The 15,241-nt window shown below is 33.5% G+C and overlaps 1 protein-coding gene across 1 annotated transcript; it reads left to right on the top strand.

Moving 5' to 3' along the window:
- Positions 1 to 338: 338 nt before the first annotated feature.
- On the top strand, positions 339 to 1,894 carry LOC131079253 (caffeic acid 3-O-methyltransferase 1-like). Its single transcript, XM_058017155.2, has 3 exons — positions 339 to 1,055; positions 1,457 to 1,521; positions 1,604 to 1,894. Exons 1-3 carry the CDS (start codon positions 365 to 367, stop codon positions 1,892 to 1,894), a joined length of 1,047 nt encoding a protein of 348 aa, XP_057873138.2. The 5' UTR covers positions 339 to 364.
- Positions 1,895 to 15,241: the final 13,347 nt, after the last annotated feature.

Here is a 15,241-nt window from a genome sequence, read left to right as displayed (position 1 = left end):
AGAATAACTAATAATATTATTAACATTTACAAGGACACCCATCCAGATCTAAAAAGACACCCATCCAGATCTAAAAAGACTCCTAAAAAGGCTAATTTTCACAAACACATCACCTTCATATTGACTTCAATTGCTAGTTTTCACAACACATGCAAAAGACACACAATTCAAACCACGTGGGTACCCGTAAACGTCATCGCAGACGACATTGTGTTGAACACTTTTCAATATCTAAGAATAACCAACGTTTCACCGCTCCTTTAGTCTCTGGAATATCAACGATTTTTCTATAAATTGAAACTTGTTTGTAATAGATCACGCATATTTACCTTCCTCTGTCAAGTTTACAATCAATCAGACAAAAATGGCTTCCTTAGAGTCTTCCATGGAGGCACATCTCCAGCTCTATGAAATATTTCTTACAGCAGCCAAGCCCATGGCCCTTCAAGCAGCTGTTTTGCTTAACATTCCTGACATTATTGGTAGTCAAAATCAGCTCTCCGTGGAGGAAATTGCTTCCCATATTTCTGCTTCCACAAACAAACCTGTCCACATAGACTACCTCTCTAGAATCATGAGGCTTCTGGCTTCCATTGGAGTCTTTACTGAAGAGACCACAGCAGATAACAGAGCCTTCAAATATGGCCCAACTGGCCTCTCTAAGTTGCTAGCAAATAATGAGCCGCAAGAATCTTCTGCGCCCACTCTATTGTTCTTGAATCAGAATATTATGACACAAGGTTATCAATATCTTCATGATACTGTCATAGATGGCTGCCAAGCATTCAGCAAGGCCAATGGGATGAGTATTTTCGAGTACAACAGCAAGAATTCTGAGGCAAATAGAATGTTCAATGATGCCATGACTGCTCAGACAAGCTCTGTAATGGCTTCTGTGTGTAAGGTGTATGATGGGTTTAAGAGCTTCAAGAGTGTGGTGGATGTTGCAGGAGGAGTAGGTTCTGCATTATCTACAATTGTTAAGGAATATCCCCATATTCATGGCATCAATTTCGACCTTCCTCATGTTGTAAGGACTGCTCCTCCCACAAAAGGTCTGTAATCATCTCCATCTGCAACAGTTTCTTATTAAGGGATATTCGATTTATTAAGAGATTAAATTTTTACATTATATTATAATTATTATTTAATTTTTAGATCCAATTGTATAAGATTTTTTATTACATCAACGTTTCAGACACTCTACGATCTATCATTAGTGAAAGAACTGTAAGAAAAAGAGTTATAGTATGATTACTTAACAATCTGTATGCATACTTAATTTGTATTTTTTGGTTTTTTTTTTCTAATCTGAATGCAGATCTTGGGTTGTCTTTGATCTACAAACGCTCTGTTTGAAAGAGATTACAATAATTCAAACATCGTTATTTCAAATATCATTAATGTGGTCAGTATAAAAATAGCGTGATTTTCTTATAGAGATTTAATATTTCAGGAGTAGAGCATGTGGAGGGTAATATGTTTGAAGAAATTCCATCAGCAGATTCAATTTTCATAAAGGTACACTGTTTCTTTCAAAAATTATGTTTTATTCAAATGGAAAATGTTTTTTTAAACAATAATTTTTTTTTCTTTCTTACAGACAGTTTTGCATAATTGGGATGATGAACACTGTTTGAAAATATTAAAGAAGAGCTATGATGCTGTAACAGAGGATGGGAAGGTATTAATTGTGGATGCAGTCATTGATAAGACAAAAAGGAGCAAAAGTCAAGTGGGACTATTGTCTGATATATTAATGATGGCAGTTTCCACAGATGGAAAGGAGAGAACAGAGGATGAATTTAAGAACTTGTTTTATAAAGCAGGGTTCAAGGGTTATAGTATCATTGAATTACCTTTCTATCTTTCACTCATAGAAGTTTCAAAATAGTAAGAAAGAAGAAGAACCAACAAGAATATGATACTAATAATAATAAATGGTAATATGCATATAGCAAAACTCTGAACCATTTGTGGTCCATTTCATTGGACAGCACTTGAATAATTTGATATTTTATTTATATAAATTACTATTGTGATCTTTAATAGCATTATATGATTTATTTGGTAAGTTTGTTATCAAACAAGTATGAAATTTTCATTTTGTGAATATGATTTAATTGTAGAATATTTTTAGAACTAGAACAATATTTTTATAAGGATTTAGATTGTTTCTTTTAAACATAAAGAATGTGAGTGTTTGGAAATATTTTTAAATAAAATAATATTTCTATAAAGATTTGGATTGTATGATTTAAACAGGAAGAGTGTGTGCTGTTAATTTTTATATTCATTAATTATTTTATTTCTGCTATTTTTTAGACTTTTTTTGTAAGTGTTAATTTTTGTATTCATTAATTATTTTATTTCCGTTATGTTTTAGACTTTGCATCAAGTGACCAACAACAACACACACAACTCTGAGCTTATCTATCAATACACTATCTCATACCTCTACCACAGTTGTAAACAACTTGCATACTATTCGAACACAACTCTTAATCTTTGCTCTTTAGTGAATTTTTCCCTCTATATCCACACCACTCTCTATTATTGTCACATACAACTCAATCACACAAATTATGTTATATACCAAATAGATCATCAAAACTTGAAACAAGACATCCTAAAATAAAAATACACCTTCCAGACCAAAAACACACATAGTGATCCACTTCAGGAGAGAGATCGGACCAAATAAATCTTCCTAAGTTCAATCCACCAATCCAAAAATATTAGAACATAACCCACAACATTCCAACACATAGTGTGTCCACATAAACAATTAATGGGCCAAAAACATATTCTCCAATGCAAATTACTCTTATCCGGATCTCCACACACTACGATGAGACCCACAACACATCAAGTTACCTTCCACAAATCATATCCAAACCAAAAAGTAGCATTAACATAGAATACCAGAACCGGACATGAAACATATTATAACATTTGGATAATACAAAGATATTTTCGAACCACAAAACTAACATATTTGTAATGCCAAAAACATAACCAAAGAAGATAAAAATACAAAGCAACATCAGTAACACTTCCCACACCTAAACACTTCTGAAACAGCCAATAGAATAATTGCAACACCAATACAACAGGATATCTCTACACCATAGAGTTTTTGGACCAACTATCTAGAACAACAAGTTTGAGATCAATGACAACCAAACAACGCATACTTCCAACGATCTCCCCTTTTGTCCTTGATGGCAACACTTGACCAATATAAATACTAGACCAATCTACAAAACATAGTGCTCAATCTGCTCAGTCAAATAGTGCTCGATTATCTTTCTCTCTCAGAGTAACTTTCTATTTCTCTCCCCCTTTGCCATCAAAGATATCACGATTTATTTACACGTCGGCCTAGACAAAAACAAATGCATTAAACTTCATGACCAATGTCGCTGATCACTGCCATGTAAACTTGTCGGATCAATCTCCTATGTTAGCCTCATATACTGGTTCCTAGTTTGCCATTTTTTCTGAATGCCGGTTGTCGAATCATGAATACCAGTGAGTACCGGTTAAGTGTTGAACCCAAAATAATGTATGTTGCCATCAATGACAACACAACTAAACTAGATAAGTGTCAATTGCCAACACGGAGTTGCGAACCAAGGTTATCTTCTCTTTGGGCAAGATACAAAAATGACTTGCAAACCTAATGCTAATTACAATAGGGAAAGATACACCAAATTGATTTGAAAATAAGGATCTCCTAATCATAAAGATGTGATTGAACTTTGCATCAAGTGACCAACAACAACACACACAACTTTGAGCTTATCTGTCAATACACTGTCTCATACCTCTACCACAGTCATAAATAACTTGCATACTATTTGAACACAACTCTTAATATTTTCTCTTTAGTGAATTTTTCCCTCTATATCCACATCACACTCTCTGTTATTCTCACATACAACTCAATCACATAAATTATTTTATATACCAAATAGATCATCAAAACTTGAAGCAAGTCATCCTGGAATAAAATACACCTTCGAGACCAAAAACACACACGGTGATCCACTCTAGGAGAAAGATAGGACCAAAAAACATCTTCCTAAGTTCAATCCACCAATCCAAAAATATTAGAACATAACCCACAACATTCCAACACATAGTGTGTCCACATAAACAATTAATAGGCCAAAAAGATATTCTCCAATGTAAATTACTCTTATCCGGATCTCCACACTATCCGGATCTCCAATGTAAGTCACCTTTGGATTAGCCTTAAATCTAGCCACCAAATAAATAACCTGCATGATATCTGATCTAGATGTTGTTAGATACAACAATCCACCAACCATTGATCTGTACTTCTTCTGATCAACCTCCAAAGACTCATCGTCTTTGCTCAGCTTTTATCCAATGGTCAAAGGAGTTGTAACAGGTTTACAACCATCAAACTTAAATTTTTTTAACATTTCTTTCACATACTTTCTTTTAGAGATAAAAATTCCATTTTAGATTGAATAACTTGTAACCCAAGAAAGAAAGATAACCCACCAATCATTAATATTTCAAACTCTTTTTGCATTTCTTTAGCAAATTATTTACATAAGTTATCATTTGATCTGAATATAATGTCATCTATTACATAAACTATAATAATTAGTTTAACTTATCTTCATCAATCTTGAAATAAAGGTTACTATTTTTTGTACCTTTTGTGGAATTATGTTGTATCAAATACCTATCTAATCTTGCATACCATGCCCTAGGAGCCTGGTTGATCCCTTACAAAGTTTTCTTCAATTTGCACACCATATATAGATCTTCCTATAGTTTGAACCCATCTGGTTGCTCAATTTATAGTTCTTCTTCCAGATCTACATTAAAAAATGCCGACTTGACATCCATTTGATAAAATTTAAAGTTATTGTAAGCATAAAATGGAAGAATGTATATGTATAGCTTCCATCCTTGCTATTGATGAAAAAGTTTCTTCAAAATATATGCCTTCCACCTAAGAATGTCCTTTACATGCTAGCCTTGCTTAATTTCTTGTGACTTGTCCTTGTTCATTTAGTTTGTTCCTGAATACCCATATAGTTTCTATCACATTCTTGTCCACCCAGCTAGGTACCAGCTCCCAAGTCTTGTTCATAGTATTCCATTGATTTTACCCAACATTCATCTTTATTTACTTCCTCATAAGTCTTTAACTCAGTCATTGACAGAAGATAGTAGTTGGCTTGTTCTTTTGATTTTGCAATTTTCCTTCTTGTTTGAACACCTCTTGCCTTATCTCCAATTACTTGATTTTAAAAATGATGCTTATGGATATACTTAGCAAGATTTTTTTCTGTGTCTTCCTCTCCTTCTTCTTCATTTGTTTCATTCTCCTTTTTCTCTTCCAAATCACTTGTCTTCTCTATAATTTTTGGAATAATCTCAACCTCTTTTTCAGTGTTAGGTTCAATCTAATTCCACCCTTCTCATACCTCTGTATTCGTACTCTCTACTATTTTGTTTTAGCCATTTGTTGAAACACCAGTAAGCTTGGCTATTTGTAGAATATCTCAGAAAGATCCCTTCATTTTCTCTAGTGTCAAAATTCCCAAGACTATTTTCACCTCTTCTGATATAACATTTGCTTCCAAAATTTTTAAAATATTTCATAGTAGGGAGTCTTCCATTCCACAATTCATAAGGTGTTATAGTATGATTTACCCTGATTGAAACTTTGTTAAGAATATATATACATAAGTATGTACTACTGCTCTCCAATACACATTCGCTAGATTAACATATTTTAACAAAGTCCTAGCCATCTCTGTAACTGTCCTATTCTTTCTTTCCACAACACTATTCTACTGAGGAGTCGTCAAAGTAGAAAAGTTTCTTCAAACCTTATTAATTTCACAAAAATTATCAAACTCCCATGAAGTGAATTATCTGATGGACTTGAAAATCACTGAGACGGGAGGTGAATTAGTGACACCAAAACTAAAACTACTTCAAACACTAACCAGTAGATGAACTTAACAAAGTTTTTAAATACAATGCATGCAATAAAAAATGATATGACCGCATCAACAAAAAGTAAAGCATCCACCATAACATAAGTGTTTGTACGTGGAAAACCCAAATAGGTAAAAACCACGGTTGGGTAAAAGTACAAAGTTGTGTCACACTTTTATAAAGGAAATGGTCAATGTTGATTCATTTTTTTAAAGTTTAATCAATAGAAAGTGAAATATATGTTTTGTATTTTTAAATAATGTAAAGTAATAAAATTCATATTCTTATGTCTATTTTATTTTTATAATTTTAATAAAATTAATAAAATTATTTGAATGTAGTTTTTTATAAAATTAACACTATAATTTAGATGCTTAAAAAATGTTGAAATTGAAGTTACACAAGCCACCACACTTTATTTAGTCAATTTTGCCTTTTTATCTTGATTGCTTTTTTGTATATTGATAACTTAAAAACTTTAGTGCATGGATATTTTTTTTACTATTTTTAATAAATAGATATTTTTCAATAAATTTGAAAAGTTGTGTGTGCTGAAATATAACTCTTTCCAATTCCCACCACCTTTTTTCTTAATTATTTATCCAAATTAGAAAAGAATTATATCATCTTGACATAGATTCCTTTCTCTACTGCATCATATTTTTTTCAATTTTTTTAAATAAATTTTACTATTTTTCCTTGACAAGATAATCAACCTTATATTTTAGTGTTGATGACCTACTTTCAATAAAAATAAAATATAGAATATAAAAACCAATTAAAACATTAAAAGATATATTTTTTGGAAAATTCACTTATAGATCTATAAAAGGGTAATTTTACATTTCAAAAAAATTATTATTTATAAGAGTAGGAGTTGTTGAAACATCGAGTTTAGTGTTTTTTTTTCTAATTAGACCAAATGTAGTATAAAATATACATCTAGTAGACACATCCAATTGGAAAAGTTGTAGCCCATATATAACTTAGCTATAATGAATCTATATAGACCATATGTTTGACAAAAATTAATTTTTAGTTAGAATTACTTAAATTCAATTGTGCTAATAAGTTAGCCTGAAACGTGACATGGTTTTGTGCTTTTACCCAGTGAGATGGAACTCACAAGTTAACTATCTACAGTAATACATAACTAACTGGTTAAGGTCTACAAAGTGCTCTTCTAGGAGCGAATCTTGTTAGAGATCCTAAATCTTGATTAGAAGCTTATACCCTATTAGGAGTAGTACCCTTGTAGGTGTAACCTCGGTGGAGGATTATAGAATCCAAACTAATGGATCACCCTGTTAGAGGACTTATACATTGAAGCTTGTTAGAGCTTACCCGGTTAAGGGATTTGATTCCACTATAATTGTTAGAGAATAACAGGATAGGTTTGATCTATTCTGAGTACCACAATACTTTCTTGATCAAATCCTTCTAAGCATATTCAATACTGCTATTCAACACACTCTTTATCTTATCACTTATTGCTCTTCAACATAATGTTTTTCTCTTCATGCGTACCATCATTATTAAAATATTTACTAAGATGTCAATATATAGACATTCAGATTTCATGTCGGCCTAAGGAAATCATAACAAAATTTCCTAGGTGCAGTGTATCTGGACAAGTGACCATAACTCATCACACAAATAACCGCCAAGTAGTCGATGCTGGTAACTCATCAAAAAAATTATCGCCAAGCAGTCAGTGCTGGTAACTCATCACAAAAATTACTGCCAAGTATTCGGTGCTGGTAGCCCATCACAAAAATTACCGCCAAGTAGTCGGTGCTGGTAGCTCATCACAAAAATCAACAAATACCGGTTAGAGGAAAACATATGAATCATTATCCTTGAATGTCTGCTTGATCTCCATCTTGATCTTCATCTTGATTCTAACTTAGTATAACCACAGGTTGTCTCTTATGCACATACTGGTGAGCACAGAGTACCGGTTAGAGATTAACCACTAAGTATACCGATTGATAGTGTAAACAATTCAAGTTACATCGGTGGTCAATATAATCATATGTGTGTGAGAGTGTTTCATCAATGGCAATATATGATGAATACTTTATAATTATCATCAAGCCAACAATCTCCCCCTTTGCCATTGATGGCAACACTTAGAAAATTTTATAGTAATACCGCTAAGTGTGCATACACAACAAATTTACACATATACTCATGCTCCCCCTTAATGCATACATAATACAAAATTTTAAAAAACTCACATACATATTTCTACTCCCTCTTTGAGAACAATGCCAAATTGAAAAAGTAATATATATATATATATATATATATATATATATATATATATATATATATATATACTTTGTATCAAAGTGTTTAACATATACAACAGTAACAAAAAACTGTATCAAAATTTAGGCATAAGCAAGTCTCAGGAAAATAACATTCTAGCTTGTCTTCAATTGTGACAACGTCTTTGTCCATGACTCCAACATGTTCTTAGTATACTCAAATGTAAAGACAAGCTGTGAATGAAATTCTTCCATTGAGTCCACTGTATAGGTTTCAAGAGTTGCTAAGATAGCTTCTGCATTAGAGTAGGCTCTCTGTAACATGTCTACTTGTGATGTGAGAAGACTCTTGAGTTCCTTTAGAGACTGGAGTCTCTTTGCCTTCTCATTATCATAGATATCCAGCCTATTTTGCAAATCAGCTATAGATTTGTTAAAGGAAAATATAGAGTCCTGAAATGGGACATATGCCTTGCATATCCTTTCTAGCTCTTTCTTTGTGTTTGTTTGTTTGTTTGAAATGTTAGAATAAAAGAAAGAAACATTAGAAGTGGAAGAAAGATACTTTCCTCCCATTTCAATAGCATTTCTCAACAAATCTTTATTGTGCGACAAAGCCATTTTCCCACTGTCAATATCCTTTGCCAATTTTTCTCCATAGTTCTTCTTGTGACTCTTTTCAACATACATTTGAGTAGCTTCTTCTAGTGACTTGATTTGATCAAGCGCATCTGCAACTAACTAACCAAGTTTTCTAATAGGTGTAGATAGATGTGTTGTAGATTTTTCCGATAACAGACCAGATAAAATATCTACTGCATTCTGAATTGTCTTTGCTTCAACCGTTTGCTCTTTCAGTATCTTCTTATGTTCCCTACATTGCATGACACTTGCAATCTTCATCATTTCTGATGCGCTCATTTTTTTCATATCAATAGGTCCTAAAATACTTAAAGAATCATCAACATCCTCATCAAGTTTCTTTTGCTTTGCTGGTTCAGAAGATACAACCTTAATTATTTCTTTCTATGTATTCTTCTCCATTTCCTTTTCAGAGGACTGAGTGACAACTTTTTCAGTAGAATCCTTTTGAGTATTTTCAATGACTGGTGGAGATTGGGGTTTCTCCAGTTGTCGGTGGATTGTCCACTTTTAGTTGAGTTGCTAGTTTCTCAACTAAGGTAACCCATACATCAGTAATTGTAGGAGGCTCCATATCTGGTGCAGTGTTGTCTCCAGATAGATCAACTGAATTTTGAATATCATTAACAACATGAATAATGGTGTCATCCTTCTTCTTGACAGGATAGACCTCATCATCTTCAATAATATCTTCTTCATCCATTTCTGGTCAATTAGCAATATTGTCAATATTATCCTCATTCATAGAGGATTGAATGAGCTCTTCCATCCATTTGAATTCACAGGCAATTCGATGGGTTTGAGTTTCAATAATTTCCCTCTTTCCACTGAGAAAATTTGGTCTTCTTTCTTTGAGCATAAACTAAGATTTGTATTGAGCGACTAAAGGACTAATATCATCCTTAGAAAGTCTAGGAAAATATTGTCCAAATACCTCATCAATGATTTCTTTTTCCAATTTTATAGCTTCCTCCCATTTACCCAAAATAATAGTGTACAAAGAATTCGAGATATCCTTTTCCAATTCATGTGGATATCTACTGTAATGACACAAATGGGTGATTACCTATTGAATGACTTGCTCTTTCTCATTTATAGTGAAGGAATCAAAATTCTCTTTGACATTGTCAAACCTATTCCTCCATAGTGTCTTCATTGTTATTTCAAAGTGGGTTTCAGGCTTGAAAGATGCTATATCAATAGGCATAGTTGCCTTTGGCACTTCCTTGACTACTTTTGCTACTCTACTAGTAGCCTTCATTTTCTTAGGTTCTTCTTCACTATCTGAACCTTCAAATTCTGGTTGGAGAATAAGTTTTCAATTTCTCTTCTTTGGTGCATTCTCCTTCTTTGTATATAATTTAGGTGCCAGTTCCTTTTTGGTTAGGACACTCTGAGTCACCCTTGTAGCCTTTATCACTGGAGCTAAGTCTATTTTCTTTCTCTTTCCTTTCACATTAGTAATAGGAGCAGTACTGGTTTCTGCTAGTGCAACTTGGACTACCACAATGTCCAATTTTGCCTTTTGTTTGTCTTTAGGCGATGGTAATAAGGTATTAGCATAGCCAACTAGTACATCATAGTTCACCTCATAACTCATGTCTTCCATCTCTTCCTCTCTTGGCTCAATTGCTTACATCAAGCAAAAGTGAGTGGTAATAGTAAAGAATATGTCTTTTGCAAAACTTTCCTTACCACATCTTCTGGTAATCTCATTCTCATGCTCATCTTTTTCTGAAATTCATTAAAATACTTATTCATGGCAGCTGGAAAAGTATTCTTTACAACCTTGATGTTGTTCTCAATTTGTGGAGTGACCGGTAGATCATTTGACCATTCAATGTCTCCAATTCCTTGTAGAAAGTTCTGGAAATAGAAGAATAACCCAACTAATTGCTGACCATATTTGAACTTTTGGTTGTTGTCCTTTTTAATAGATTGCAAATTTTGAAATAATTGCCTTCTGATGGCTTCACAAAGATCATAATTTGCATTATCAACAATCATTGTATGAGTTGTATGAATTGCTATACATGGAACACCATTAAGTCTACTAGAGTAAATAGCATCTCTAATATTGTGAATAGAAAAAGAACGCTTATTAGAAGTAGAACCGGTTAAAGAGAATACTGTACCTTTTGAAATTCATCTTAGAATAGGTACTTCACTAGTTGAGAAATAACCACTTATAGCCTGAATGGATTCCTTAGTTATTGTGTGATTTCTTTCTAAATACATGTTCTCTCCATGAACTCGATTCAAAATGATTATGATGTGTTCTTCCTCAAAATCTTCAAGAAAGTAACCGACATTATGAAAACCCTTGTCAAAAATACTAGCATACTTTGTTTCAATCTTTCTATTCTCATCAAAAAGTGATTTCAACTGTGTGTAAATGTATAGAGATCCCAAATCTTCTATCTTGCAGTCAATATAAATAGGTAAACCACCTTTGACCGAAACTCCAGTCGAAACTTGTGACAATGCATTATACGACACAATTTGTTCTACCTCTACAACTTCCATAGGCTCAGAAGTAATCATTAAACTCTCTACTATCTTTGAAGATGATGCCATTTCAAATGAACAAGATTCAAAGTTGGACATTCAAACAAATACCTTGTTTCACACACGTTGCCCCGTTTACCAGTAGAAATGCACAAGTGCACACTAGTTCAACTTTCTGCAACCTTCAATTCAACTTGATTACACACATCACAAAGCAATTCAGCAATTGTCAACAAATAATCTTTCTCATCTCAGCAAGCGCTCCTTTTTACATAGTGCATTAAATGCTTGCCCATTAGGATTACAAACCCTAATTTCACCGCTCAAGCATAAAACTGGTTGATAACATATTGACAAAAAGTTACCAAAATTTCATGCTTCAAAATTCTTTTACAACTCATTTTTTTTCAAGGGCTTTGGAGGTGACCATTAACCTCCCCTTAGCCATATTAAAAGGCTTAAGACATTGGTGCAAGGTTCTCTTCATTAGGTGAAGGAATAGTTTCTTCTCCAGGTGAGTCATCACTTTTCTTCTTACAAATCCGATTCATATCCTCTTTGATTTCTTTAATATCAACTTTCTACTTTCCTTTCTGATCCTTAGAAGAATTGATCGGTTTTCTATTTCTGGATCTACATAATTTTACTAAGTGCCTTGGTTTGTTATAGTGATAATAGGCCATACTAGATGATCTCCAAGGTCCTACATTTTCTATTGTTGTTCTTCTTCTATAGTTCATAGCCACATGAACAAAGTTATTACAGATGGTGTAAATAATATTTGTTACCTTTTCCATCTCAAATGGACTAAGCCGGTTGTCATAGGGTCTTTGCCAGTTCAGGTTTACCCGGTTGTCAAAATTCCTCATACGTTCATTGTTTGGTCTTAGATGCATGTGTGGTATGGGAGTGTTTGCTCCATATCTACACTCAACAGATCTATACCCATACATTCCACATGTGAAGCAATGACCTTCAAATTTCTTGGACACATACCTAGCATTAGTATTGTAACTTGCATTTTTTTTAGGTTTGTCTCTACAAACATTTGTAGTGTGACTAGGTTTATGGAAAACATAAGTTTAAAGACCTTCTTACTGATAGGCTTATTGATCTTGGGAGTAGATTTTTTCTTAGGAATGTGTCTCTTTGTACCAAAGGATTCACCTTTTTGAGATGTGTGAAAACCAAGTTCTCAGATATCACCCTTCATCCTTTGTGATTGAATTTGTTCTTACAGCATGGTATAACTTCTGATGAACTTCTCCAATTTCTCATTAGCTTTAGTAAGTTGTTTTGTGAGATCTTCATTATGTTTAGACAGGTTCTCTTTCAGAGATGTTGCAAGTTGAAGATCTAGCTGTAGGTTCTGATTTTCTTCTCTTTCAGCAACCAAATACTCATGCATAGTGACATTTTCCTGCTTGATCTTCGCAATGTCTTGATCTCTTTCCTTGATAAGATCTTTAGCAGCTCTTCTGACTTCTAGTTCCTGACTCATGTGGATAGTGAGACCTTCTAGCTCTCTCCTTAGATTTATTTTCTCACTATTTAACTTTTCAACTTTCTCTGCTAAAGCATCAATATTGGCTTCATCTAAAGAACTATTATTAGATATCTCTGACAGTTGTTTAGTTAGATCTCTCCTTTTGACATGAGAAGCTTTCAGTTTGGTCCTAAGGGTTTCAAACTCATTTCTGCTAGCTTCTAGCTCTCTAGCCATCTCAAAGTATCTCTTGTCCCCCATGGTGGTTTCAAGGCTCCCTTATAATCGATTAGGCTTCAAAGAATTTAGGCTCTGATACCAATTGATGGAATTGAAAAGCACTAAGAGGGGGGGTGAATCAGTGACACCAAAACTAAAACTACTTCCAACACTAACCAATAGATGAACTTAACAAAGCTTTTAAACACAATGCATGCAATCCAAAATGATATGATAGCATCAACAAAAAGTAAAGCATCCACCATAGCACAAGTGTTTGTACATGGAAAACCCAAATAGGTAAAAACCAAAGTGAGATGGAACTCACAAGTTAACTATCAACAGTAATGGATAACTAACTGGTTAAGGTCTACAAAGTGCTTTGCTAGGAGCGAATCTTGTTAGAGATCCCAAAGATTGATTAGAAGCTTATACCCTATTAAGAGTAGTACCTTGCTAAGAGTAATCTCAATTGAGGATTTTAGAATCCAAACTAATGGATCACCCTATTAGAGGATTTATACATTGAAGCTTGTTAGAGCTTACCCGATTAAGGGATTTGATTCTATTGTAATTGTTATAGAACAATAGGATAGGTTTGATCTATCTTGAGTAGCACAATACTTGCCTAATCAAATCCTTCTAATCATATTCAACACTGCTATTCAACACACTCTTCATCTTAACACTTATCGCTCTTCAACAAAGTCTTTTGCTCTTCATGCATAACATCATTATTAAAATATTTACTAAGATGTCGATATATAGACATTCAGATTTCATGTCGGCCTAATGAAGTCATAACATAATTTCCTAGGTCTAGTGTATCTCAAAAAGTTACCATAACTCATCACACAAAATACCGCCAAGTAGTCGATGTTGGTAACTCATCACAAAAATTACCACCAAGTTGTTAGTGTTGGTAACTCATCACAAAAATTACTGCCAAGTAGTCGGTTCTGGTAGGTCATCACAAAAATTACTACCAATTAGTCGGTGTTGGTAGCTCATCACAAAAATCAACAAATACTAGTTGGAACAATATATACCGGTTAGAGGAAAACATATGAACCGTTATCCTTGAATTTTTGCTTGATCTCCATCTTGATATTCATCTTGATGCTGACTTAGTATAACCATAGGTTGTGTCTTATGCACATACCCATTAACACAGAGTACCGGTTAGAGATTAACCACTAAGTACTTGGTTGATAGTGTAAACAATTGAAGTTACACCGGTAGTCAATATAATCGTCTGTGTGTGAGTGTTTTATCAATGACAATATATGATGAATACTTTACAATTATCATCAAGCCAAGACTCCTCTCTTTGATTTTAAGCACTTAATATTAGCATCTTCTTGATTTTCAACCATGGATTTGAAAACCTTGAATCTATCAAAAGCTTCATATTTATCTTTTGTAAATGTAACCCAAGTTATTCTAGAAAAATCACCAATAAGTAACATTAAATAATTCTCTCTGTTTAAACCTCTTGTCCTTGAAGGTCCATACAAATTTGTATGAATTAGCTCCAACGGTATTGTAGTGGACTACTCCTTATTCTTGAATCTTCTCTTTGTGTACTTCCTCAATTGACATTCTCTACACACTATATTAGTAGGAATCTTAATCATGTTATCAAAATTCAGATGCTCCACCCTTTTGTGCCCCAAAAAACATTCATTACTTTGAGTTAGAAAACATTTTCTCTCTTTTATACTTGATGTAGTATATATTTTCATTTGTTCGAACCCCTCCTACAAACTTTATACCATTCATTTCCTTTTTGGTCACACATCTAGTACTAATGAACACAACTCCATATCTTTTTCTACACTGTAGCATCATAAAATTGCGATCTTAGAATTTTTGACACTTAGCAATTTTTGTTAACTTTGTTTCCAGGATATTGGAATCATGTTTTTATTTTTGTAATAAGGCCAAGAGGCCATTGAGTGTGTGCTCAAATTATTTTAAGCACTCTAAGAGTCTTTGTTTGGTCAATGCTGGCATGTGAGCTCTTAAGGGTGCTAGGTAGAGCACTCAATATGATAAGTTGTTTTTGGGTTAATATAGGTTGGTTGATGTTATTTTGAAGTTGTTGAGGTCATATGAT

This window comes from Cryptomeria japonica, chromosome 4 (genome assembly GCF_030272615.1).
Source record: "Cryptomeria japonica chromosome 4, Sugi_1.0, whole genome shotgun sequence".
Classification (NCBI taxonomy): domain Eukaryota; kingdom Viridiplantae; phylum Streptophyta; class Pinopsida; order Cupressales; family Cupressaceae; genus Cryptomeria; species Cryptomeria japonica.
Note: the sequence above shows the minus strand (reverse complement) of the source record. Positions and strands in the feature narration are given on the sequence as shown.

What these genes read in the sequence shown, in the direction of transcription:
- LOC131079253 (XM_058017155.2), top strand. Translation starts at nt 365, where the DNA reads ATGGCTTCCTTAGAGTCTTCCATGGAGGCACATCTCCAGCTCTATGAA. An exon ending in GACTGCTCCTCCCACAAAAG is followed by an intron (nt 1,056 to 1,456) that starts GTCTGTAATCAT and finishes TTAATATTTCAG; the next exon opens with GAGTAGAGCATGTGGAGGGT. An exon ending in CAGATTCAATTTTCATAAAG is followed by an intron (nt 1,522 to 1,603) that starts GTACACTGTTTC and finishes TCTTTCTTACAG; the next exon opens with ACAGTTTTGCATAATTGGGA.